Consider the following 24,266-nt stretch of genomic DNA (forward strand, 5'->3'; position numbering starts at 1 on the left):
AAAAACTCCTTTAAATGATTCATGAAACAGATAGTTATCAGCACAGTGTGTTAAAGGTTCAGTAATTTTTTTTTCTACAATGTCTCAATTTTCTGTGTAATTTCAGAGGTAAGGTAGCTGCATGTAAAAAGCAACATATATCCACAACTACTGTTGATTTTAAGTAACCTAATTATTTTACTTTCTGATGGCCTGAGGAACAGCCTTCACATTTTTTACAAAATGCAGACTTTCTAATTAAAATATTGAAGTTAAACATTTACTTTTCAAAATACCTATCAATGATTTTATTACATTGAATTTACTTTATAAAATGAAAGCAAGACACAAAAGAGCATGTTATGCTGCCTTTGCTTTAAATTAAACCTGGAGACCATGAAATGGCGATACTTAACAATTACCTGCCATGACTTTTTTCAGTGAATTTTTTCAGTGTTAAGACAGTTGTAGAAGTCTAAAATTGAGTTTATTTTAAAATGTCAAGTATGTGCAGTCTGATGCAAATGATTCAGTGCTGTAGCAGGCAAATAACATAACGATGGCACAGTCAGTCTTAATAACTGTTACTCCAGTAACCTTCCAAGGAAAGAGCAATGATACAAACCAATTGTCTTAAGAAAACGGAGACAGAACTTCTTATAAGAGAGATGAGGTAAAATCATTGTAATTATACTTTGGTATATGGACTTCAACGTGTACTCAATTTGAAGCAGAAATAAAACAAGGAAGATAAGTAAAGCTTTGAAATCACACATGCTTGAAATTGGTATAAGAGCTGTCCTTACCTTTCTAGGTAAATGCTAGGAACAGTTTCATGCAGAACACAGATCACAGTCAACCACTTTTAATTACCATCCTTTCCCATATCCTCTAGAATCCCACTTCTTCTTTCATGGAAACTCTGAATCATTTTGCAGATGCTTTCTTATTTTTTGAAGGAAGATGCATTCACAGACTGAAGTTATTGCTGTATATGATGAGCTCAGATATCCCAGAGGAGCTCTAATTTGGAAACCCTGTTTGCTTTCTCACCTTATATACAAATACTGAGTTCAGAAAATGCAGATGAGAAATCTAAAAAGGAATCTTATCCATCATTTTTCAAGTTATATTCTTGAAATGAAATAAAAAATATAAATGAAATCGAGAGTTTTCAGCTGACTTTCACTATTCTTTGTTTCATTGTGATTTCACTGACAGCATGGTAATAACATAAATTGTGCTATTCCTCTGCTGGTCAAAAGAATGTAAGGGAATCTTAGCCATGGTTATTTTGGAACAATTCAAACCTTTTCATCTGAGAAATTAAGTGGTTTATCTTTACATAGTTCTTGGTAGAATGCAGAGATTTGTTTTCCTCTGTTCTAATGATTGAATGTTGTACCTGTGGAACATGAAAGTGCTTAATTTCTGTGAATACTGCCTTATCGTTTTGGTAGCTATTGCCTACTACGTATTTTCCAGTGAAATGTTACAAAGTTTTGGTGTTTTTTGTTTGTTTATTTGTTTTTTAGTATTTAATTATCCGCTTTTCTTCTTACTCAAGTTTTTATTTTAATTAGGCTTATCTATTACTTTTAGATTTATTACCACTGAGGATATAGCCTGGTTTGACAAAACTATTACAAAAGCAATAGAGGAATATGTGGGTACAGGTGTATCAGTTCCTCAAACAGAGCCATATTTTGTTGATTTTCTGCGGGATGTACCTGAACCAACGGGTGATGAACCAGAAGATTTTGTGTTTGAAGCACCTAAAATTTATGAGGAGGTATTTCATTTTACACCAAAATATTCAGCACTGTAGTTTTCCTTTAAAGTATGTTATGTTGCCAAATTCGTATCGTACAGGAAGTTTTGCTGAACATCTGCAGCACGTTTGTCTATACCTACCATATAAAGGTAGCTTTTTCATTCCTACATTCCTTGCCCCTATTTTTTTTCTTACAGCGTGTGACGAATTCTGCTTACACATAGGCACATGCACTGAAGTGTTTTAAAAGGGTAATTTCATTATGTGTGACTAAAATATGAACTCATGTTAGAGCATGAAAATGCCAGCAGGGTTTTAAATTCTGAAGGAATGTGCTAATGTTGTTTGCTAATGTTATTTGCTAATGTTGTTTGCTAATGTTATTACTGATTTTTTTTTTTTAACTTATTTTTAATCTTTCAGGTTCCAAGCTTTGAGTTTCTTTGTGAAAAATTGCAAATGTATCAGAGACAATACAATGATTACATTAGAGGATCGTTTCTTGACTTGGTGTTTTTTAAGGATGCGATGACGCATATTATTAAGGTTTGGGATTTTTTACTTTTTAACTAGCTTAACTATATATATAGTTAATATACAGGGCTCTTTAATCTTTAAGGATTCAGAAGGCGCTTCAAGGGGATATGTACCTGACGTGATGAAAGCAATGTGAGGTAGAGTCTGATTGGATGAGAAACAAGATAAGAGGCGTAAATAGGAGCTGCAGTAGAAAGTTGTAGGGTAGAAGAAAGTCTCAGATGGCAAAAAAAAAAAAAAATTGAACCCCTATTCAAAAAGCAAGACATAAGGGAAGAACTCATTTGAAGTACAAATTAAAGTTAGCTTTAAAAAAAAGCTTAGCATGTGCTTTCTTGGAAGCATGGTTCTTCTGGTTTAAGAAGTTGTGTTGTTTCAGAAACGTGTGAACTTGGTGATATGTTTGCCAAAGTAATTGTGGAAGCAACTTTGAAACCAGAACATAAAAAGAGAAGTTTTATTCTTCTCTCGTTAATCTCCAGAGAATTAAATAACTTCTTTATCTTTGAAATTTGGGTAGAAATAAACATTTTATTTTATTTAGATTCTTTCAATGTAGTGTTAGGTAAACGTCAGAAGATAATGTAAGTCTTTGAATCTCCATTTCCTTTGGCAAGTTTTAACCAGAATATCTGGGATATGCATGTGTGCAGTAGAAAGGCACTGTTGCAATTCTTGTGGCAATGGATTTTTGTTACACTCATAATGATGTTGAAATAGAAGTCTAAATGTGGATACACTCAGAGGAAACTGCATACAAAACTAAAAATTCTTTTAAGGAACAGATCAATAGAATTCAAAAGCTGTATGTAATCCATGAAGCAAACTATAGTATTCAAGAGTGATAGTTCTCTGCCATATAACGAATCCAAGACAGATGTGATGTATACAGACAAGTTCTCAGAAGAAAAAAGAAACTTGCACAAAAAAACAACCAAACAAACAAAAAAAACACAGTAGAACAGTAAGTTTTGTATCTGAGAAAATTGTTACAGAAATAACTTAAGAAAAAGATAGAAAGTAGATAAAATAGATGGTCATGATCAAATTATTTTCTTCAGCAAAAATATCAAATATTTCAAACTCTTAAAATTAATGTAGCTTTCATTCCTCTAAATAGTTTGCTTAATTTGTATTTTTAAGTACAGTACATTCAACATAGCTTAAAGAGACTACATTTATGTATTTAAATCCTATGTGTACCTCTAATTATAACCATCCTATAGAGTTATGTGAGAATTCTTTTATTTCAGTTCCACAAAATTCCTAAAGAATATGAAATTGTTCTTCTGAGAGGAAAAATTTTCATCAAAACTCACAGTCCTGATAATAATCTTTACATTGTATTCTACTACATGAATTGTTTTGTATAACAGATTGTTAGTTTTTCAAATTCATGTTTTGGGTTTTTTCTGTGCACTGTTCTTTTTTCCTATATAGATTTCCCGGATAATTCGAACCCCGTATGGCAATGCTTTACTTGTTGGAGTTGGTGGTTCTGGAAAACAGAGTCTTTCAAGGTTGGCTTCCTATATTGCTGGCTATAAAATATTTCAAATTACTTTAACCAGGTAAGAAATGCAAGAAATATGTAGATGCAATTTATGCTATTTGTTCTCTTTACATAGTCATAACTGTATGTTTTTAACAGCTTATTTTTTTCATTTTGTGACCAACCAAAAATGAAAATTAAAAAATATACATGTGTATATATATGGTTTATATGCAGTATTGAACAAAGTTTTGAGTTCAAAAAGCTGTACCATGTGTACCTATTCCTGAGCAAAAATATACAGATTTATATACAAAAGGTGTTTGTGCTATCATTTATAAAACACTGTAATCTGAAAATAGCAGTATTCTCTGTTTTGAACTAACAGATCATGTTTCTTATTCTTTATAGATCATATAACGTAAGCAATCTGTCAGATGATTTAAAATTGCTGTATAGAACAGCTGGAGCAGAGGGACAAGGCATCACTTTTATTTTCACTGATAATGAAATAAAAGAGGAGGCGTTTTTGGAATACATTAATAATCTTCTGTCTTCAGGAGAGGTAAGGAGATTCATTGTGACAATGTAGGTTGCTCCAGTAGTAGTGCCTGTATTTATTTCCATGGAAACTACAACAGATACAAAGACTACAACGATTTTGATAGAGCATATTCTCAGCTACAAAACACTGTTTTTCAACACAGTCAACACCGTTAATTGTACATTTTTGGTGGCAGAGGTGACCCCCTATCACTGTCACCACAGGTGAAACACACCACTCATAGCTTCACTGTGCTCACATCCACTGTTTGGTCTCCATAAGTGTTCAGCAAGTGTCAGTGAATGCCAGTGGGTGCAATTTTTTCTGCATGGAGGAATTCACCAACACATCATTGCTTCAAAAGCACTTCTATGTCAGATGCTATTCTGTCAGACTGCCCCTCTGCTGCCATCTGTCACACAGCAATGATGTGTAATGGAATATTGTTGAGTAGATTCAACCTTTACTGCTGTACCATCACCACCACCTGCCACTGATATCATGAACCAACATGATAAAATAGGAGACATTACTTGTGGACCTGCTCATACACGTATACATGTACACATACATGTTCTCTCTCTTTCTCTCTCTCTCTACATATATAGAGAGAGAGTGTACGCGTGTGTGTGTGTGTATATATATATACCTTTTCATGCAGCTTTTGTAAATAGTAATTGTCATTGCTATTACTTTTTTTTTTTTTTTTTTTTTTTTTCTCCCCATTTTTTGTCTTAGTTTTTGTTTAATCTATGAGTTCTTCCTTTTTTCCCCCAAATCTCTTCCCCATCCCACTGGGAAGGCCGGGAGTGAGCAAACAGCTGTTTGTTGCTGAGCTGTCTGCTGGATTAAACCGTAGCGCTTTTTGAGTTAGAATTTCTCATTCTTAATGGAGTTGAATGAAATCTAAATCACAGATTTGTTTTTTACTACGTCTAAACTGTGAGTATGCACAGAGAAGAGAAAAAAACTAAATCAGTGCTGTTTCTTTTATTATCACTTTTAATTTTATATGAAGATTTCTAATTTATTTGCTCGTGATGAGTTGGATGAAATCACCCAAGGATTAATACCACTGATGAAAAAAGAGATGCCTCGGTGTCCTCCTACCTTTGATAACCTGTATGAGTATTTTTTAACTCGGGCAAAGAAGAACTTGCACGTTGTCCTCTGCTTTTCTCCTGTAAGTATTTTCTTTATATCTGTCTTCTTTATTTCCATTAGCAAAATATCCTGGAAGTTATGACAGGATTATTCAAGGTTTATATTTTTAGGGAGATTTAAAGACACATGATAAAATTAGTGAAGTCTGGATTATAATTGCTGATACATTAGAAATAATAGTGCAGTTGTCAGAACTTAAAAGCAAATAAGTGAAAATTCAGTCATTTTTTACACGTTAAATTGATTTTCATTTTTCCCTCTTGACATTTTCTTTTCTTTTACAGATCAGTTTATGCAACTTTATGAAATTTTTTCTTGTTACTCATTTTCATGGAAATGAAAATACGTTAATTGAAATTTTGAAATATTGAGACATTCATACTTGTAATCTTTTTCAAATTTCGTAAAATACTGAATGTTGCAAATGTAACAAAATACCTAAAAGAAAAAACGATGTGGAAAATGAGCATGAAAAAATGTAGTCTATTTAGTTGTTCATATGCATCAAGCATTTTGATTAACCTAATTTAGATATTGTATCATAAACTGACAGTGTTTTTCTGTGTAGGTTGGTGAGAAGTTCCGTGCACGTTCTTTGAAATTTCCTGGTCTCATCTCAGGGTGCACCATGGATTGGTTCAGTCGATGGCCCAAGGAGGCTCTCATAGCTGTAGCCAGTTATTTTCTTTCAGAATTTAATATGGTCTGCTCTGCATCAGTGAAAACACAAGTAGTAGAAACCATGGGTCTCTTTCATGATATAGTTTCAGAAAGCTGTGAGAATTATTTCCAAAGGTAATTTTTTAAACAAATGTGAAAATCAATCTCAAATGTATTGCTTCTGATATTGTTTTGTAACTCATTGTATTTGTAAGATTCAGTAACTGTATTTTAAGGCCAATATTAAAATGAATCTTCTAAAACAATATATGAAAAGGCCATGTAAAGTACTATTATGTTGCAAATTCATTATCTTCATTCCTGCTATTAATCAGTCTTTAATGTTTATGTGGATTAAAAACAATTTAATAATTTAATTGGAAATAGGACTTTATATTGCGAAGAAGAAGAGCATTGAATGCTTGTTTTATGTAACATTCCATTTCACTGCAAGTAATCAAATTGCTGTATATATCAAAAACATATATGAAGTTCATGCTGCCAATATACCTTATTTTAGGTATCGAAGAAGAGCTCACGTAACACCTAAATCTTACCTCTCCTTCATCAATGGCTACAAAGATGTTTATGCTGAAAAGTTAGCAAGTATTAATGAACAAGCTGAACGTATGCAAATTGGTAAGATAAATGAAGGTGTATTTCCATGTTTTTCTCAAATGATCTGTATTTTTAATATTAAGCATCTTCATCGGTGATCACTTAGAATCATTTCTGTTAATCACAGCCCTGAACTAGTAGAACCACTTCTGAGCCCTTCACGTATCACAGAACAAAATAACTCCCTTAAAAGAATGCCTCAAAGAACTCGTCGATTTAATCATCCATCACAGGATTATATTAAACTTTAGTACTTCCATTTTACCATTTTTAATAGAAAATAGGACATGGTCTAAGAGAGCACCTGATTTCCTCTACTAGAGAGGCTGTTGTTAATTTATTTCTGGACTTCATAGAATCATTTAACTTGGAAAGGACCCTCAAAGATCATCTAGTCCAGATCTCAACTTGTCTATGAAATCCTTTCTATACAATCTAATTGCTTCATGGTTGATTTATTTAAGATTTCTGCTGTGCAATGAGCAGCTCTTATGTGTGGTCATTTTCTAAATACAGATCTGAAATACAGGAAAGGTGACTTACATGTTCTTGTAATTTTGAATATTTGTTTGAAGTGATCGAATTTTCCACTTATAATAGTACTTACTGGGTTCATAATACAGTTTCAGTTTTCTGTATGCCTTTAGACATATTTTTCTAGTTCTACAATGGAACAGTTTAGACAACTTGATAGAGAAAGGTACTCCATTTTAATTTATCAGAACAGAGATAGCATATACATAGTAAGATTTTTCTAACAAACAAACACAGGTTTTGATGAGAATGAAGAATAGAGTAAGCATGTGTGGGTATTTTATTCACTGACTGCTGAATCAGAGTGGTCCATAGACAAGTAAGTGGTCCACGACGTTTTGATGTAATGCACATTTCCCTGCACAGTTCAGTTTTAGAAATCATAGGAAGCATTATAATGAACCCTGCTAATGGCATTTAAATCTGGGAGCCCTGATGATTTGAGTTGGTGGTTGTTTGTTTGTTTTTGTTTTTTGTTAATTTGTGTGTATATGTGTACATATGTGAAAATTCCTTGTGTAGTCTTCAAAACAAAAGGATCTTGTTCAGATGACCATCTTTGTCTTCTGTGCAGCATCTCCTATTATCGATGCCCAGAAAGTCATTTCTATCAGTTTATAGGCACCACTCATAACAGTTAGAAAAAAAATCTGAATGTTTTCATTTGCATATAAAAGGTTTATTACAAAATCACAGAAACACTTTGTCATCCATGACTCCAAACATGTTCCAGTTTACTGCATCCTACAGAATGATCTCAAAAACTTTATTGGTTGTTTATCTACTATCTCACATGTCCATATCCTTAGTCTCACATTGCTTATAACTAAGAGATTTAGAGGATCTTTTTTCTGTATGTTATGGTGTTTAGGACAATTAAAAATACTTGTAAGGCAGCAAAATTGTGACAAAATTACATGATCAGTTCTGCTTTCCTGAAAATGCCCTGGTTTGATCACAGCAAATGTGTGCTGTCAATCAATATAAGTAACACATTTTGAAACATATAAGAAATCTCTTCTGCTTCATCACCTTGGGTGAGCAGTCTTTTAACACAAATAAGGAAAAACAGAGATCATGGAATCCATGAAACCTCTTTTCACTTTTCTTGAAGCTAGAAGGCAATTATGAATCTGCATACTTATGTCATTTCCCAATAAAATGTTAGAAATGCATCTAACTGCATCATGTGGTTTTTTGACACAATAAATCTTCAGTGTACCACTTTTAAATACTGTATACAGTTGCAAAAAACCAAACATAAAATTTTTGATTTTTTTTGGAAGACTTAACAATATTTGCAATCATTTTGTACATTTTGAAATTGTATCTATGAAAAATGAATACAAGGCACAATCATGTTAGTATGATCACTTACATCCATTTTTTTATCCCTTACAAATCTAAAAGAGAGCAAAAAGGCATTTGGGATCCAGAGTTAGACTGCATTATGTAATTAGAAAAACTAATAGTTCTCATTTTTCTTATTTTTCTCTTTTACTTACAGGTCTGTCTAAGCTGATGGAAGCCAGTGAATCTGTTGCTAAACTCTCTAAGGAACTGGCTGTTAAGGAAAAGGAGCTTGCTGTAGCATCTGTCAAGGCAGATGAAGTAAGTACTCAAGTGTTAAATAGCAAAACGCAGCGGACAACCTCACGTTATATACTGGAGTAAAAGCATGTGTCTAAAAAGATTTGACCTCTGTGTCCACATCGTGTTGATAAAGCACATACTTCTGAAAGTGAGGCACTTTAAGACTGCAACAGAGGTTGGGATTATACTGACTGGTGGAAGATCATGAACACATTCAAATACTGAGTGCCTTTTTTGTTTTCCTCCCATTTTCCCCTCCTATAAGCATCGTTTTCTTTGTTTGTTTCACAGGCTTTTGTTTGTGTGTGTTTGAAGTTTGTTAACTTATAAAATTGTTATTAAATTGTAATTAAATGATAGAATTGTTATAAGAGCACTTATTTGTAGATAAGAAGTTAACAGATGGTAAGAGCACTTTAGTATTTCGGAATTGCTTTTAAAAATTCATCCACCTTCAGTTTAGTTTCATATTTATTTTCATATTAGCAAAATATTTATGCGTTCATGAGGTTGGTGGTCTAATGTAAATTGAATATTACTATAGGCATTCTGTTTTCTGAAAGATCCCATAATACTCTGTCAGTGCATGTATAGTATGCACTTAGGAGCAAACCGTTGGCCAGCAATGGCTAAAGGACTCTTTGTCCTCAAGGCCTTTACTCATGTAAGAGAAAATAATGACAGAATTGAATGAATTGACACAGCTTAGATTTCAAGAGTATGATAGATACACTGGGAAGGCTCACTTTTTTTAATATTTGTATTTGATCTGCATTTTGAAAGAACTGTCTTAGAATAATTCTTTACATAACCTCTGGATTGTCAGCTATTTCAGTAGGATACTGCTTATGAGGCTGAAGATGTGGAAGATTTGCAGACCAACAATAAAAGAACAGAAAAATGTGATATTATTTATATTCTCTAACCTTCTTTCCACTTAATAGTAAGCCCCCTAGGATTCAGAATTGGATAGACAAAGTCATTTGTTTTTATCTATCATTTCTTCTCATAGGCATTTAAGAACACAGTTTGTTTTTGTAAATGCATTCAGAGTGCTTATCTTGACTCTACAGTTTACCCTGATAAAAATCAACTGTGTGTTGTGCATAAAATAGAACTGAATGCGTGTGCACTGAGGAAACAAATGCACATGTGGATACCTTAATTACACAGGTTCACAGTTAGTTATATTGGACTAAAGTAAAAGAGAGGAGGCTCACTGTTCATCAAGCTGGTTTGCCATCCTCTACTAGTTAAATTAGCTGCATTATTTTTGTCTTTATCTGCAGAATTATGGTGAAAAAATGCAAGAATTGTTTGCATTGAAAAAGTAGTTTCAAAGAAGATGAAAATCATCATAGGATAAAACATTGTAGCTTTAAAAGACATTGAAGAGCCTTCTATCTATTATTGAAGTAATTTGACTATCCAACTCCAATTCCAATGCTGGGAAACTTCTCCATTATTTCTCTGTGGGGATTCTGTAAATGATAGATTTGATTCCATACATAGGTAGGGTCAGCTTCATATATGCATCTGTAACAGACCCTTATCTGTTTTATCTCGTGTCAGGTTCCTTACTTACTTGTTCCAGCATTTTGATGTCTACTTTTTATGTGTTTACTATCAATCCCAGGTACTAGCAGAAGTCAAAGTAAGTGCTGAAGCTGCATCTAAAGTAAAAAACGAAGTCCAAGCTGTGAAGGATAAAGCACAAAAAATTGTGGATGAAATTGATATAGAAAAAATGAAAGCAGAAAGTAAACTGGAGGCAGCAAAACCAGCCTTAGAAGAAGCAGAAGCTGCACTGAATGTGAATAAATTTTTTATTTTTTATTTTTTTTCTTTTTATGTTGTTGGTTTGTCGGTTTTGACTGCTGACACTAACTTACACTATTATCATGGTGGTCACGTCTCTGATAAGTATTTATGGAACTCACAATATGCTTCTAAAAACACTGAGAATATTTTGTAGTATTTGCTATCATTTGGTCATTAGGAAGATGCAGAGACATAAATCTTTCCAGAAGTTACAGTTTTGTTTTGTGTTTTCATACCTTGCTCCTCTTTAAGAGGTGTGAAAGGCTGTTATAGTTCACCAAAAACCATTATGTCTAAGGGACTTGGGAGTCTTGCACTGTCTTGTGAATTCTGTACAGAGTCTGTAACTACATTTTCCAGATAGATAGTGATATGCTTATATTTTTCAGACATAAATTACTTTGTTAGTTTCGAAGTTTGGAGTCATTTAGAATTATCACATAAATCGTTATTAAGCTAAGCGTAATATCAGTGATGGTACTAGGTAATGAATTTTAAAAAATCTCATACCTATAATAACTTAGAAAGCAACAGAACACCCAATTCATCTCAGAATAAATTGGTGTCACTTAACCCTTAAAAACCCTAAATACTGTCCAAGTATATTTCCAAGTAAACTGCTTTTAATTAAATCCTCTGCAATCTTACAGTATGCTCTTCTACAGTCACTTCGATTGTCAAATTAAGTTAATGCTGCTGTTCTATCTATTTAAATTTAAGTTTTGAGTGCTGTCTTTAGGATTGGGAAAATGCTTGTGTCTGATATTTATTATTAGTGTCATGAAACTATGAAGTTTAATAAAGTAAACCCAGTGAGTCGTTTTGGGTGTGTGTGTGTTCTCTATACAGCTTGCCTCAGAGTAATGTCAAACAAACATTAAAATCAAGATATTGAATAGGAAAATAGAATGATGGTAACGAGACAGCAGTGTGTTAATTAATTAATTAATTAATTTTTAAACAGACAATCAAACCAGTGGATATTGCTACTGTTAGAAAACTGGCAAAACCTCCTCATCTAATTATGAGGATCATGGACTGCTGTCTGATACTATTCCAAAAGCAATTAGATCCTGTTACCATGGATCCAGAAAAGCCTTGCTGCAAACCATCGTGGGCAGAATCATTAAAAGTAAGTTGAGTTTTTAAAAAATGTTAGAAAAAGCTAGAAATGTTAGAAAAGTTAGAAATAGCAACTTGAATAACAGGGAATTTATAATGCTGTTTGCTCAAACTTGGACAGAACTTTGTGAAAATGTAAGCATGGTTTTGAGATTCATCTAGTATGCAAAGGCTACTACAGGTTGTAGGTGAATCACTCAGAATTTTGCTGGTCCAGTTCCATGTGATGTACCTGAGAAAGAATTCTCGATGCAGATTTATTTCCTTCCAACGTTCACTTAAAATGTAACTATCTTTTGTTCTTTGTATGTTGCCATACATAAAGTATGAGAATTCTTAAATATCACTTGTTTTCTTTGCTGGTTTACATTTAGACTTTTTTTTTCTTCTGTTTTTTTCCTAGACTACAAGGCTGTTTGAAAAACTATACAATTAAGAGATAATAGGTTTTTTCCTATACTGTATTTCAGTATTCCTTGCCCAAGTCCTTGGGAAAGTCTGGAATTCTCTCTGAATGCTCCTTTTTTTTTTTTCCATGTCTTCTGCAATTCTTTACATTTTAATTTTTTTTAAACATAGTCACCAATGAACAGCCTTTTAGGCATTGAGTATGGAGTAAAGAGTAAAGAGTTGACAAATATCCCATGTTGCTTTTTTATTTTTTTTTACTGTAGCTTATGAGCGGCCCATTCTTGCAGAGTTTACAGCAATTTCCTAAGGATACAATCAATGAAGAGACAGTAGAATTACTCCAGCCTTACTTTAACATGGAGGACTATACACTGGAGAGTGGTAAAAAAGTGTGTGGCAATGTGGCAGGTCTTCTCTCTTGGACACAAGCCATGGCAGTATTTTATGGTGTTAACAGGGATGTCTTACCTCTTAAGGTAATTCATCACCTCTTTATTTTGCTTTCTGTGTAAATTAACTTCATTTACTTTAATGGTAGTAGGATTTAATATACATATGATATACACATGTATGTATAAACACATTCAGACTTAATTACCTGTAGAATGTAGAGGCTAAGGATGACAGTACAGAAACAGCTGATATCTTGCCTAAATGTTGGCATTTTGAAGAGATTTGGGGCTTACATGAGTAAAGGAGTTAAGTTCCAGTAGTGGGAACCAAACAGTAAAATATTTTAGGAGTCATTTTTACTTCAGTATGCATTTTCTTTCACATGTTCATAAACATTGAAAGAGAAACTTTTTATCAGAAGTAAGGACCTTGAGTTAAACACAGGAGTAGCATCTAAATTATATCTATGACACAGGAATTAGCATTTGTATAAATATCAATATAAAATTATTTCAGTATATTATTGACTGCTGATTTCCAGTTAAGCGGGCTGAAAATAATTCATCAAAGAACATTCAAATTTCATACTATTTTTTTGATATTCCTTTCTTTGCAGGCTAACTTGGCAAAACAGGAAGGCCGTCTGAAAGTAGCTAATGCAGAATTAGCAAATGCTCAAGAGCAATTGGATGAAAAGCAAGCTGAACTGGACAAAGTACAGGCAAAGTTTGATGCAGCAATGAAGGAGAAAATGGTGAGATACAAGTATTTCCATTGTGAAATTACTTACTTCAAAACTTACGCAAAAAGGAATTGATATAGACATCCATTTAGAGCCTACTACCTTAATGGATGGTGGATGAGGTTCATGTATTAAAAAAAAGAGAGAGAGAGATTTAAATCTGTGCTCTCTCATATTTCTCCTTCCTGTGAATAGGAAGAACATATTAGACTAGAGTTGCACATGCAGCTCTCCAGAATGGCTTCGAAATATTTGACTTAACTGTAATAAGAGGATGAGTGTGTGTATATATATACATATATATTTATATACACACAATACCTACTTAAGATTATTCCATTTTATTATTAAATGAAATAGGATATTCTTTCATTTTTAGGACTTAATGAATGATGCAGAAACATGCAGAAGAAAGATGCAAGCAGCCTCTACGCTTATACAGGGTCTGAGTGGAGAGAAAACTAGGTGGACAGAGAAAAGAAAAGAATTTAAATCTCAGATTAAGAGGTATCAGTTTATCAGAGAAAAAAAAAAAAAAAAAGCAACAAATTACCTGTGAAAAATGTAGAGTTAGCAATTTAAGAACTTTATTAGTTATGCTTCATTTTCCTCCTAAAAAATCTTTATATGATTACACAATCAAGTGAACTGTCCTGAAATTTGAATTTTCCTCATATAATTAATTGTGAGTAACTAAGTGCTTGTATTTTTAAACTTAGAACAATGCTTCATGTTTTTGAATGCATTTCAGAAGAGGTTATGTGCTTGTATTACAGCTGCCTCTGCCCTGATACTGTTTCCTGTGCCACTGTTACTGGGAAAGTAATATAGGCAGAAAGTAGGGATGATCTAAGGCTGACTCTGAGAAGGAATAAGGAAGAAAAAGAAATTTCCCTATTTGATATTAAGTTATGGCATATTTGAATGAAAGAGGGAGTTACAGAAACCAAACGTTATCCCTTCTCCTATACTCCATGCGTTGAAAAACATGGAGCACAGTAGGCCTTGTTTTAAGAAACTAAGAAACTTGGAGTCCATACCGTGCACCACTCCAAATGACACAATGTTGAGCCACCCATGAGCCAAAGGTACATGAGCTGTCTAGAAAACAGGAAACCTGTCAGATTGGCTGCTGAAGGTAAACAGCTTGAAAGTTTGGATTAGTTTTCTGTGAAATGTTTCTGTGAATTTCTGTGAATGAGAAAATTGGACATTTTTTATGAGAGTCTGTTCATACCAAGAGAATTAAGTATTATTTTTTTATAAAGAATATATTGCAGGCACATTTTTAAGAAATAAATTAATTTATTCATTTATTTAAAAAAAAAAAAAAAAAGAATAGTTCTGGCCTCATTTTCTTTGTACGGATAAATACAATATTTTGGCACAGTTCTGCTCTTAAGTTTTGTAATGAAGATTTTATCAGAACACAAATAAACCATTTGTTGTTCTTAAAGACCATCAATTCTTTCCTTAAATAAGCATGTGGAACAGAAATCTTCATATTAGTATGTTTCGAAAGCTGTTTATGTAAATAAAAAGAAAATGAAATTGTGCATCACGTTTTTTTTTTCTTTCTTTTTCCTAGACTTGTGGGAGATGTACTGCTTTGCACAGGTTTCCTTTCATACTGTGGACCTTTTAATCAAAATTTCAGGAATCTTTTACTTAAGGATTTATGGGAAGCAGAGATGAGAGCCCATAAAATCCCCTTTTCTGAAAGCTTGAACTTGATTTCTATGCTGGTAGATCCACCAACTGTAAGTTCTTGGTGATCAGTAGACTTCATTTTAACCTTAATGAGCATGTTCTTTTGGTGCTAGCCATCATTATGCTTAGCTGGAACAGAATGATAGTTCCCTGATATTGCCATGCATTGTAGTTTTGTTGTTTTCCAACAATTTTTTGTGGCAATTTCCACTATAGATCTAAGTAATGAGGAGTGTTTAGATACAAGCAGATAAGCAAGTTATGTATTATGCAATTAGATAGTTGCCAGTCACCAGATTTACAAAATTCATATCTACTAAAACAGTGTTGCTTGTTGCTAGTTTTTAGTTCTCTCAGTGTTTTCTGAGTCTAGTTAGAAAAATAAATTTTATATTAAAGTGAATGTTTAACAAAAAACGTATGAAATATTTTCACTGAAATCAAACAGTAAACAATGTCTCTTCAGCATTTGTCTTCAGCAAATACTAAACCCCAAAATCTCTTTGTTTAGTTTCCCTTAATTGATCCCAACACTTAATTTGGCTGCCAGGTTGACTTATCATTTTTCTAGACTTTCAAGACGTATTTTTATCATTGAGAATAATCTTATCTGAAGGATAATAGTTGAAGTGAGATTTTATTCCAAACCACTTATTTTTTTTTTTTTTTTTTAATATTCTGTAGATTAGTGAGTGGAATCTTCAAGGACTGCCTGGAGATGACCTCTCAATTCAGAATGGTATAATTGTCACTAAGGCAACTAGATATCCCCTTCTGATAGACCCACAAACTCAAGGGAAAACGTGGATTAAAAAGAAAGAAGAGGATAATGAATTACAGGTGAGCAGTGTTTTGAAAATGTAATGCTCTTTCTTTAAACATTACTGACTACACCTGGGCTTCCATGATTTGTGTGTCCAGTAATGAAGGATCACTTTGCTCAACCCACCAGTTAGACTCTTCCTAATGCAGATCAGAATGCTGTTGGCCTTTGCTGCAAAAGGAGATTACTTGTTCGTGCCCATCTCCTCCATCAGGACTTCAGGGTCTTTTTATACAAAGCCGTTGCCCTATTTCATAACCATAGTGAAAATCCTGAGATTAATGAGAGCTTTCTGAAAGCTAAATTCTAGAAAGCAATACAGAAGTAGTGGGGTTTTTAAATTAGTTTTTTTTTTTTTTTTTTTATGATATCATAAAATGTAAGTTAAATATTTGATATCATAAAAGATATAAGTCAATTTTTGTGCTACTTCAAACATCTGAGTTCATAATATTCTATTAGTGAACAAGAGTTGCTCAACACTAAAAAGATAAAATCATTAAATATTTTCTAAGGACATAGAATAGAAAATAAAAGGTTGAGCACCTCTGATTTCAAAAATACACGTAACATTTTAATCTCCGTGTAAGCTGTGCCAGTTGTACTTCTGCTTTGATAGTGGAGTTTTGAAGATTCTATTAGATCCAATCTTTCACTTCACATTTTTATGGTACTTTGATTTGTGCACACAATAAGTATTTCTTTTTGCATAATTTGCTGCAAAGCCAACATTTGTTACTGCCTTTAAAATTCAAGTAACGAAAGCAGTTAAAACAGTTTTTCTAATGAGATCTACGTTTTTTCATGTACATCTTTGAATAATTGCTTTTGTCCTTATATCAGTTTATCATTTACTTTTGAAGGTAACAACATTGAATCACAAATATTTCCGTACACATCTAGAAGACAGTCTTTCACTGGGACGATCACTTGTGATTGAAGATATAGGTGAAGAGTTGGATCCAGTACTTGATAATATACTGGAAAAGAATTTCATTAAATCTGGAACTTCTTTTAAGGTTAGTAATTGAATAAAAGAGGCAGAATGAATTAGTTCTGTGATGAATTATATGTTGTCTGTTTATTGCAAATCTCTGTTGAATCAGGTAAACTTTGTATTCCGGAGGGTAATGTTGAAGAATCAAACTAAACTAATAAAATAGACAGAGCCTCGGCTGAATAATCAACTAATGAATCTAGAATTTAACTCCTGCAGTTAATTCTGAAGTTTCCAACCTAGAACCAGTTAGGTTTATCCCATTGAATGCTTACAATACTTGCTATTCAGTTTCAAGCAATTTCATTTTATACCATGTAATAGAGTTATAGGTTTGAGAAGCTGTCTCGGTTCTGAGTGTGGAGTGTTGGTGGTAGAGAAAACAGAGTGTTTTATCAGGAAAAGAAATATTTTCTAAAGAAACAAGCCCCAAATTTGAAGTTTATTAATAGTATTAAATATACTCCCAAACTTGAAAAAACATGCAGATTTCTGACCTTCATTTAGATAAATAAATCACTGTCAAATTCTAAAAGCATTCTCCTTTTACATATTCTGAAATAAAATGACTGTATGTACTATATATACATTGTGCTATATTTTTTTTTCCAAACTATCTTCTTTAACTATATGAGATATGACAGATTGTACAAAAAATTGCAGATGATGATTGATAAAATTATTTATTTTATCTATATGACTCTGACTTATTTCACAGGTGAAAGTTGGTGATAAGGAAGTTGAAGTAATGAGTTCCTTTAGACTATACATTACTACAAAGCTAGCCAATCCTGCTTTCACACCTGAAATTAATGCAAAAACATCAATTATTGATTTTACTGTTACAATGAAAGGACTTGAGAATCAGTTACTGAGAAGAGTAATTCTTACTGAAAAACAGGTAACCTGAAGGTGCACATAAACCATAGTGCTGCTTAATTTTTGTTTATTAATCTGCATTAATATATAGGAAAAGGAAGTGTTTAAGTGAAAATAAATGAAAAAAATAAAAAATTTGTCAAGATTCAATATAGAAATTTCTAAATGCAAAAAAAAAAGGAAAAAAGTACAGGTGATTTTCTTCAAGTGGTTGTCAGTACGACCTAAAATAAAAGTTGCAGTAATGTATTCCATACAACAGAAAATCTAAAATGCACATTCCATGAACTTGAAAAATCAGTACTTGGATTTCAAGTGTGGGTCACCTCACAGCCCATCAAGTGTCATGCCTTTTTCTTGTTTGTTTAATAATAGGAACTCGAGGCAGAACGAATTAAACTCATGGAAGATGTAACTTTTAATAAAAGAAAGATGAAAGAACTGGAAGACAATCTTCTATACAAACTGAGTGCAACCAGAGGTTCTGTATCAAACTGTAAAATAAGTAGGAATTTTATATGGCTAATTAAGCAGCTGAACATTAGAACTTTACCATACAGAAACCACTTTGTCCAACCAAAATGTAATAAATGAACATAAAATGACAGAGATTTGAAGTACGTGAAACTTGGTATGATAGCATGCCAATATATATCTGTTCCAGATATTAAGTGTGTTTAAGCACCTAAACAGTTAAGTTTTACAAAACAAACCGATTTCTTCAGATGAGGTACAGAATCTGATCACAGCAAAACCTTAAGCCATTGAAAATGCCAAGTTAAATGGGCTGGATAAAATGTTACTGATGCAAAATCTTTTGCATTACCTTAGGAGCCTGCACACGATCATTTTGTTTTATCATCAGTAGAAAAGAAAGTTGGTAACTTGAAGTAAATGGAAATGCTTTTGAATGCTACTATGTGACTGTCGCTTTCAAGATTCTAAGACTTTTTGAGTGAACAATCAACAAATTTTAAAAATAATTAAGTAATAGTACATGAATACTGTATTTTATGTGCCATAGACAATTGATATCTCTGGTGCAATGGTCTCTGTACAGATACACTGAAATTGACACAAATTGAATGCATTTGTTTAGTGCCCTGAATATAAAATATTTTTTAAGATTACCTATCCTGTTTTGTCTGTGTTTTTAAATGTTTTCTGCAATTCAGAAAAGCATTTCTATTTGGTGTGAACAATTCATTTTGATTTTGACAATTATGAAATTTTTTAGAAAGAGATAAAACTGTCCTAAATATCTGATATTTCACTTTTTAGGCTCACTAGTAGATGATGAATCCCTAATTGGAGTGCTGCAAATAACTAAACAAACAGCTGCCGAAGTAAATAAAAAGTTGTCTGTGGCAGCAGAAACTGAAGTGAAGATTAACTCTGCTCAGGAGGATTATCGACCTGCTGCTACACGTGGGAGCATTCTTTATTTTCTTATTACAGAAATGAGCATGGTCAATAATATGTATCAGACTTCACTGGCTCAGTTCTTGAAGTTATTTGATCAATCCATGGCCAGGTGGGAAAACACAGATCTTTCTACCATTCCGTGTGTGTCTTTGCCATGTGTTTGTTGTTATTAAAATGCTTTTCTTGTTCTTTTGTTTTCATGATTCAGATCTGAGAAGTCTTCTGTATCCCATAAAAGAATCTCAAATATTATTGAGTACCTTACCTATGAAATATACGCATATTCTGTTAGAGGCTTATATGAAAACCACAAGTTCCTTTTTACCCTTCTCCTGACGTTGAAAATCGATCTTGAGAGAGAATATGTGAAAAACACAGAGTTCCATGCATTCATCAGAGGTGAGTATAAAAAATTATATGTTATGTAGAAGTAATTTCAATCCTTAAAACTCTTACAGCATTTCAAATTGTTTTTGTTGTTGTTGTTGCATGTTTTCTGCCAATAGTTTTGTGGGATCAGGCACTGTCTCCATGAATTTATGACTGCTGAAAAACTCGATCACAATTGCTTATGCAAGGGTCCATAAAAAAAACCTGCTCAAATCTTATAATGTTCAAATGAATGTTGCAAATGTCTAGTGTCAAAGTAGTGGAAGATATATATATATATATATATATATATATATATATATATTATATATTAAAATAATATATATATATATTTCTTTTTTTTTCTTTTTCTTCTATTTTTTTATATATATATTTACACACACACACACACATATATATATATATATATTCAGTATCTGCCCTTACTGAATAAAATGGATAGGAAAAAGGATTGCATTCATATTCTATTTTGCTTTCCAATTTGTCATAGTGACTTTATCTTCTGAGAGTAGTATCCAGTGGCTGCTTTCTGATGTCAGGCAGGGGATGCTTAGAAATGCTTTCACACTGACCTGTCAGCTTTCGTAAAGCTTTACATAAGGAACCATATTTTGTGGCTTCTCAGCTCATGGATTCTTGTTTGGCTGGAGGAAGATATACCTTGGCACCTGATACAGAAATTGGATGCTTACCTCTTTTTTATTGGAATAAAGAAAGCCTTTGCTGCCTATGTTTGCCACAATTGATTTGATAATGAGAAATGGTGCACAAAATGACACCACAGTGATAACAGATTTTCTGTTCTTCTCTTTCCTGCTTTTATGATTAACTTTCTCTGTATCCCTTTCATGGAGAACTTGGGGATGAAGTGGACACAGAATAAAAAAAAAAAGATTCTTGTTAAAATTGCTTCATAATCTATAGAATGATTACAGTTTATAAAAGTATCAATATTTGAATCAAAAGGGAATATATACTTATGTATGTGTTTTGATTAGTGTGCATAACTAAAAAGTATTTAAATAATTACAGCCTATGTGTATAGGTTATCTATACATGCATTCATGTAAACATAGCTCTTAAAAATGATAATTTTTTCCAAGATGTTTTTTTTCAGTCTGTTGCAGCAAATTGCTGAAATTCGTTATACCACAGACTTAAATAAAGAAATGATCTTATTTCTGAGAACTCTGGAATAATACCATCCAGTTTTCCCGCAAAGTGGCATTAGTTAATTTGCAGAGGACCAGAAGGGATGCAGCTACAACATGAAGAGAGCTATGATTAAAAAAAGGCTTACTTGGAGTCTTTGTATTTCTTTCAGTCAGTCTAAAATTGGATTTCAGTCTTATTTCCGAGTTTTCTCTTCAGCTGCATATTGGAGTATGTAAAACTTGTATGACCTACTGGCTATCTCACTTTATCTCTACTATTTAAAATAATTTATACTTGATATTGAAAATGATCTGTACATGAGGAATGCATGTAGTACCTTAGTGAAAATGACATGGTCCAGAAAACATAATTCATAATTTAATAAGTACTAACAAAAAAATCTTGACCTTTGGAATGTCTGTATGTTTTGTCCAAATGTTTCTGCCTGCAGGAGGTGCAGCACTGGATCTAAAGGCTTGCCCACCTAAACCATTCCGCTGGATTCTTGACATGATGTGGCTAAACTTAGTGGAATTGAGTAAACTTCCAGAGTTTGCAAAAATTTTGAATCAGGTGATACTTATTAATTATATTAATCACGAGTTTCCAATCATAATTTTGTTTCCATACATTGGAAATGCACTTGAAAAATGCAGTTAAGAACAAAGCCAAAGAGAGTGTAGAATAAAGGCACTGAAATGAACAGTTAGGTGGTGGGAAACGGTATATTTATTTGCTGTACATCTTCTCTTTACCTGCTTTTTTTGCTATTGTAATTGAGGTAGAATGAGAACAGGGCCAAAGAACCTATCAAAAGATCAAAAAAATCAAGAAAATCAAAAGAAGTCAGAGAGAAAAAAAACTAGAGATATAAAAAATCTCGGAAGGTTTACCTATGAGTTTCAGGTTTTTATTTTGCCTTGAGTCTGTTCGATTTTACAAATAAACTTCTTGCTGTCTTTTTAAATAATAATTTCTGATCAGAGGTCAAAGTATTACTCAGTTATGATAAGTTAGCTATAAAAATACTATTTCTGTTATTGAGACATAAATGAACTTCTACACATATAAGATTGTAATGTTTATTAATTTATTTGCTAAATTTATATTTATTATTATTATTGTTATAGCTATAATCCTCCCTAAGCCTTTCTCCTTCTTTTCTTGCCAAGCAATGTTAGTCAGGCTTTTGATCTGATCATGGAGGTGTTTTTGCTGTTGCTTTTACAGCAGTGGTCAAACGAGTCGATTTTGTGACAGTATTTAGTGCCCTGAATGTTTGCAGAGTCTTCACCTAAGTGGTGTATCTGGAAGTGGTCCTGACTGTTTCCTAGTTCTGTATCAAGGAAAGATTGGGATACTTACCTCTCATTTTTCTGCACATTTTGGTTTGTGGAGGTACCGAAACAGTACATTGAGTCTGGAGCAAGCTGGAGGAACATAGTCAGGTTCTGACTGACAGCTCTGGGCTGTTAGGGAGCTAGAATCCAAAAAGCATGACACTGTGCACACTGCTGAGATGTTTAAACTTAGTCACGTGTTTATCAGTTAAAATCTTATCAGTTTGTAGTTTGTAATGGTTTTCTGCCTTGTTGGCAGGCATAGTTTCTAATAGGATCCTGTTCTTTTTAATTTGTGATTTTTTGGCTATCTACAACTGTACTGGGACAGAAAGGTTTTTTCTCTTAGTACTCTGTATTACAGAATCACAGAATCAGAATCACAGAATGGCCCAGGTTGGAAGGGACCTCAAGGATCATGAATTCATGTATTAAGAGAAAATATTGTGGTGCATTTCTCTTCCAGTATAGAATCCTTCTGCTAGTTACTGGTTTTTAAATAGCGGCACAATGATACTAGCATTTCTAATTGTAATATCGTAATTCTGATGTGTGTCTCAAGTGCTATAGTCTGTTAATGTTGCTTGTAATATATTCTAATATAATAAGAAAATTTCATTTAAATATACATTTCCAAGGTGATTTTACTGCAGCTGAAATGTATTTATTTATACTAATGTAATAAATTTAGATAACCAATAATGAAAAAGGATGGAAAAATTGGTATGATAAAGATGCTCCTGAGGAAGAAATTATTCCTGATGGATACGATTCCCTTGACACCTTCCACAGGCTTTTACTTATCAGGTGAGCATCTTCAGAAATGTGGGAAATGACATACATTGTTGCAGCACATGTCTCAGAAAATTGATATGCTATTGTCATAATAGCATAATTGTAATTATTTTGTAGGTGATATTAGGTATTATTAATTCACTGTGACATGACATGTCATATTATTAAATTTACACATTTCACAGCTGTCCTCTGAAAAGTCAACAGATATTTTTTTTCTAAAAAACAGCTTGTTGGCTGTTTTTATGATATGAGGCAACTTATGATAAGGCAACTGGTGATCCCATGGCAGCCTTCTTCAGGAAGCCAGTGGTATAGTAGGATCATTCAGAGAGCTCTTGAAACGACCTCTTCTCACTTTTCTTAAAATGAGCTAGTCTAAATATCTTATGTAATTAGGAACGCTGATATGTGTATATATTTTTTTATGTTTTGCAGAGAAGTCATATTATTAGGTCTAAAAGAAGTGGTGGTTTGTTTTCTTTTCCCCGTGGCAACAGTAAGGACGCATCCCAAACATCAAGATAATCCATTCCAAGAGATATGTCTTAAAGACTAGCAGACCCAATTAAACATCTGTAGAATTCTACTGAGGAGTGAAACCAATTTTATGTTTCCCTATTTGTGTTCTCTGTACAAAAGCTCCATTTAAAATGAAGTGTGCCCCTATCTGATGAAGGTACCCAGAACGTATATTTCCAGAGCCCATGGTTTACTTGTGGCAAAAATGTAAGCAACTGCAAAGTACTGACCAGTCATAAGAACGGAGAAGACTACCAGCTCTTTCTATTATAATTGTAGAGACATAAAGATATACATATGAATGTGTATATTATGAAGCAAAAATGTCTACATGATTAAAATAGAATTTCTCTGCAACAAAAAGAGGAACTGAATTTGAATTTTCATGTATTTATATTTTATTTCTAGATCGTGGTGTCCAGACCGGACTCTTTCCCAAGCGAGGAAATACATTGCAAGTTCCTTGGATGAGAAATATACAGAACCTGTCATTCTGAATTTAGAAAAAACTTGGGAGGAAAGTGACACACGAACACCTCTGATCTGTTTCTTGTCTATGGGAGCTGATCCAAGTATTCAAATTGATTCCTTGGCTAGAAAGCTTAGATTGGGTAGGAAAACAGTTAATCGTTATGTTGAGTCTTTTAATATAGAGAAGAGTAATGTAAGGAACTTCACATTCTTTTTTCTGAAAAGTATTTTTAAAATTCATTTGTACCACCATTTACTGTTCCTGAACTGTTGGCTTAGAGATAATGTAATATTAAATAAAATACAGTATGCTAAGAACTATTCTGTACACAGTTGGAAAGCAGTGTTTTCTGTTCTTCTTTTATAAACTGCTAA

The 24,266-nt window shown here is 33.0% G+C and overlaps 1 protein-coding gene and 1 long non-coding RNA gene across 2 annotated transcripts in view; one reads left to right on the forward strand and one right to left on the reverse strand.

The window, feature by feature from the left end:
- LOC128086990 (uncharacterized) overlaps window positions 1-24,266 on the reverse strand; it is a 435,001-nt gene that overhangs the window by 265,833 nt on the left and 144,902 nt on the right. The window lies entirely within an intron of this gene.
- Window positions 1-24,266, forward strand: part of DNAH8 (dynein axonemal heavy chain 8) — a 108,629-nt gene that overhangs the window by 66,119 nt on the left and 18,244 nt on the right. Inside the window, exons 57-79 of the mRNA XM_052695752.1 lie at window positions 1,582-1,771; window positions 2,177-2,299; window positions 3,731-3,861; window positions 4,194-4,347; window positions 5,345-5,509; window positions 6,059-6,285; window positions 6,671-6,789; window positions 8,810-8,913; window positions 10,532-10,708; window positions 11,681-11,848; window positions 12,513-12,725; window positions 13,259-13,396; window positions 13,764-13,891; window positions 14,973-15,144; window positions 15,779-15,934; window positions 16,781-16,936; window positions 17,633-17,815; window positions 18,169-18,274; window positions 19,075-19,327; window positions 19,427-19,617; window positions 21,215-21,336; window positions 22,795-22,910; window positions 23,829-24,031. Coding sequence (XP_052551712.1) covers window positions 1,582-1,771; window positions 2,177-2,299; window positions 3,731-3,861; window positions 4,194-4,347; window positions 5,345-5,509; window positions 6,059-6,285; window positions 6,671-6,789; window positions 8,810-8,913; window positions 10,532-10,708; window positions 11,681-11,848; window positions 12,513-12,725; window positions 13,259-13,396; window positions 13,764-13,891; window positions 14,973-15,144; window positions 15,779-15,934; window positions 16,781-16,936; window positions 17,633-17,815; window positions 18,169-18,274; window positions 19,075-19,327; window positions 19,427-19,617; window positions 21,215-21,336; window positions 22,795-22,910; window positions 23,829-24,031 — 3,695 coding nt within the window. The remainder of the gene's footprint in view (window positions 1-1,581; window positions 1,772-2,176; window positions 2,300-3,730; window positions 3,862-4,193; window positions 4,348-5,344; window positions 5,510-6,058; window positions 6,286-6,670; window positions 6,790-8,809; window positions 8,914-10,531; window positions 10,709-11,680; window positions 11,849-12,512; window positions 12,726-13,258; window positions 13,397-13,763; window positions 13,892-14,972; window positions 15,145-15,778; window positions 15,935-16,780; window positions 16,937-17,632; window positions 17,816-18,168; window positions 18,275-19,074; window positions 19,328-19,426; window positions 19,618-21,214; window positions 21,337-22,794; window positions 22,911-23,828; window positions 24,032-24,266) is intronic.

Source organism: Tympanuchus pallidicinctus, unplaced genomic scaffold (assembly GCF_026119805.1).
Source record: "Tympanuchus pallidicinctus isolate F22 unplaced genomic scaffold, pur_lepc_1.0 scaffold1, whole genome shotgun sequence".
Lineage (NCBI taxonomy): Eukaryota > Metazoa > Chordata > Aves > Galliformes > Phasianidae > Tympanuchus > Tympanuchus pallidicinctus.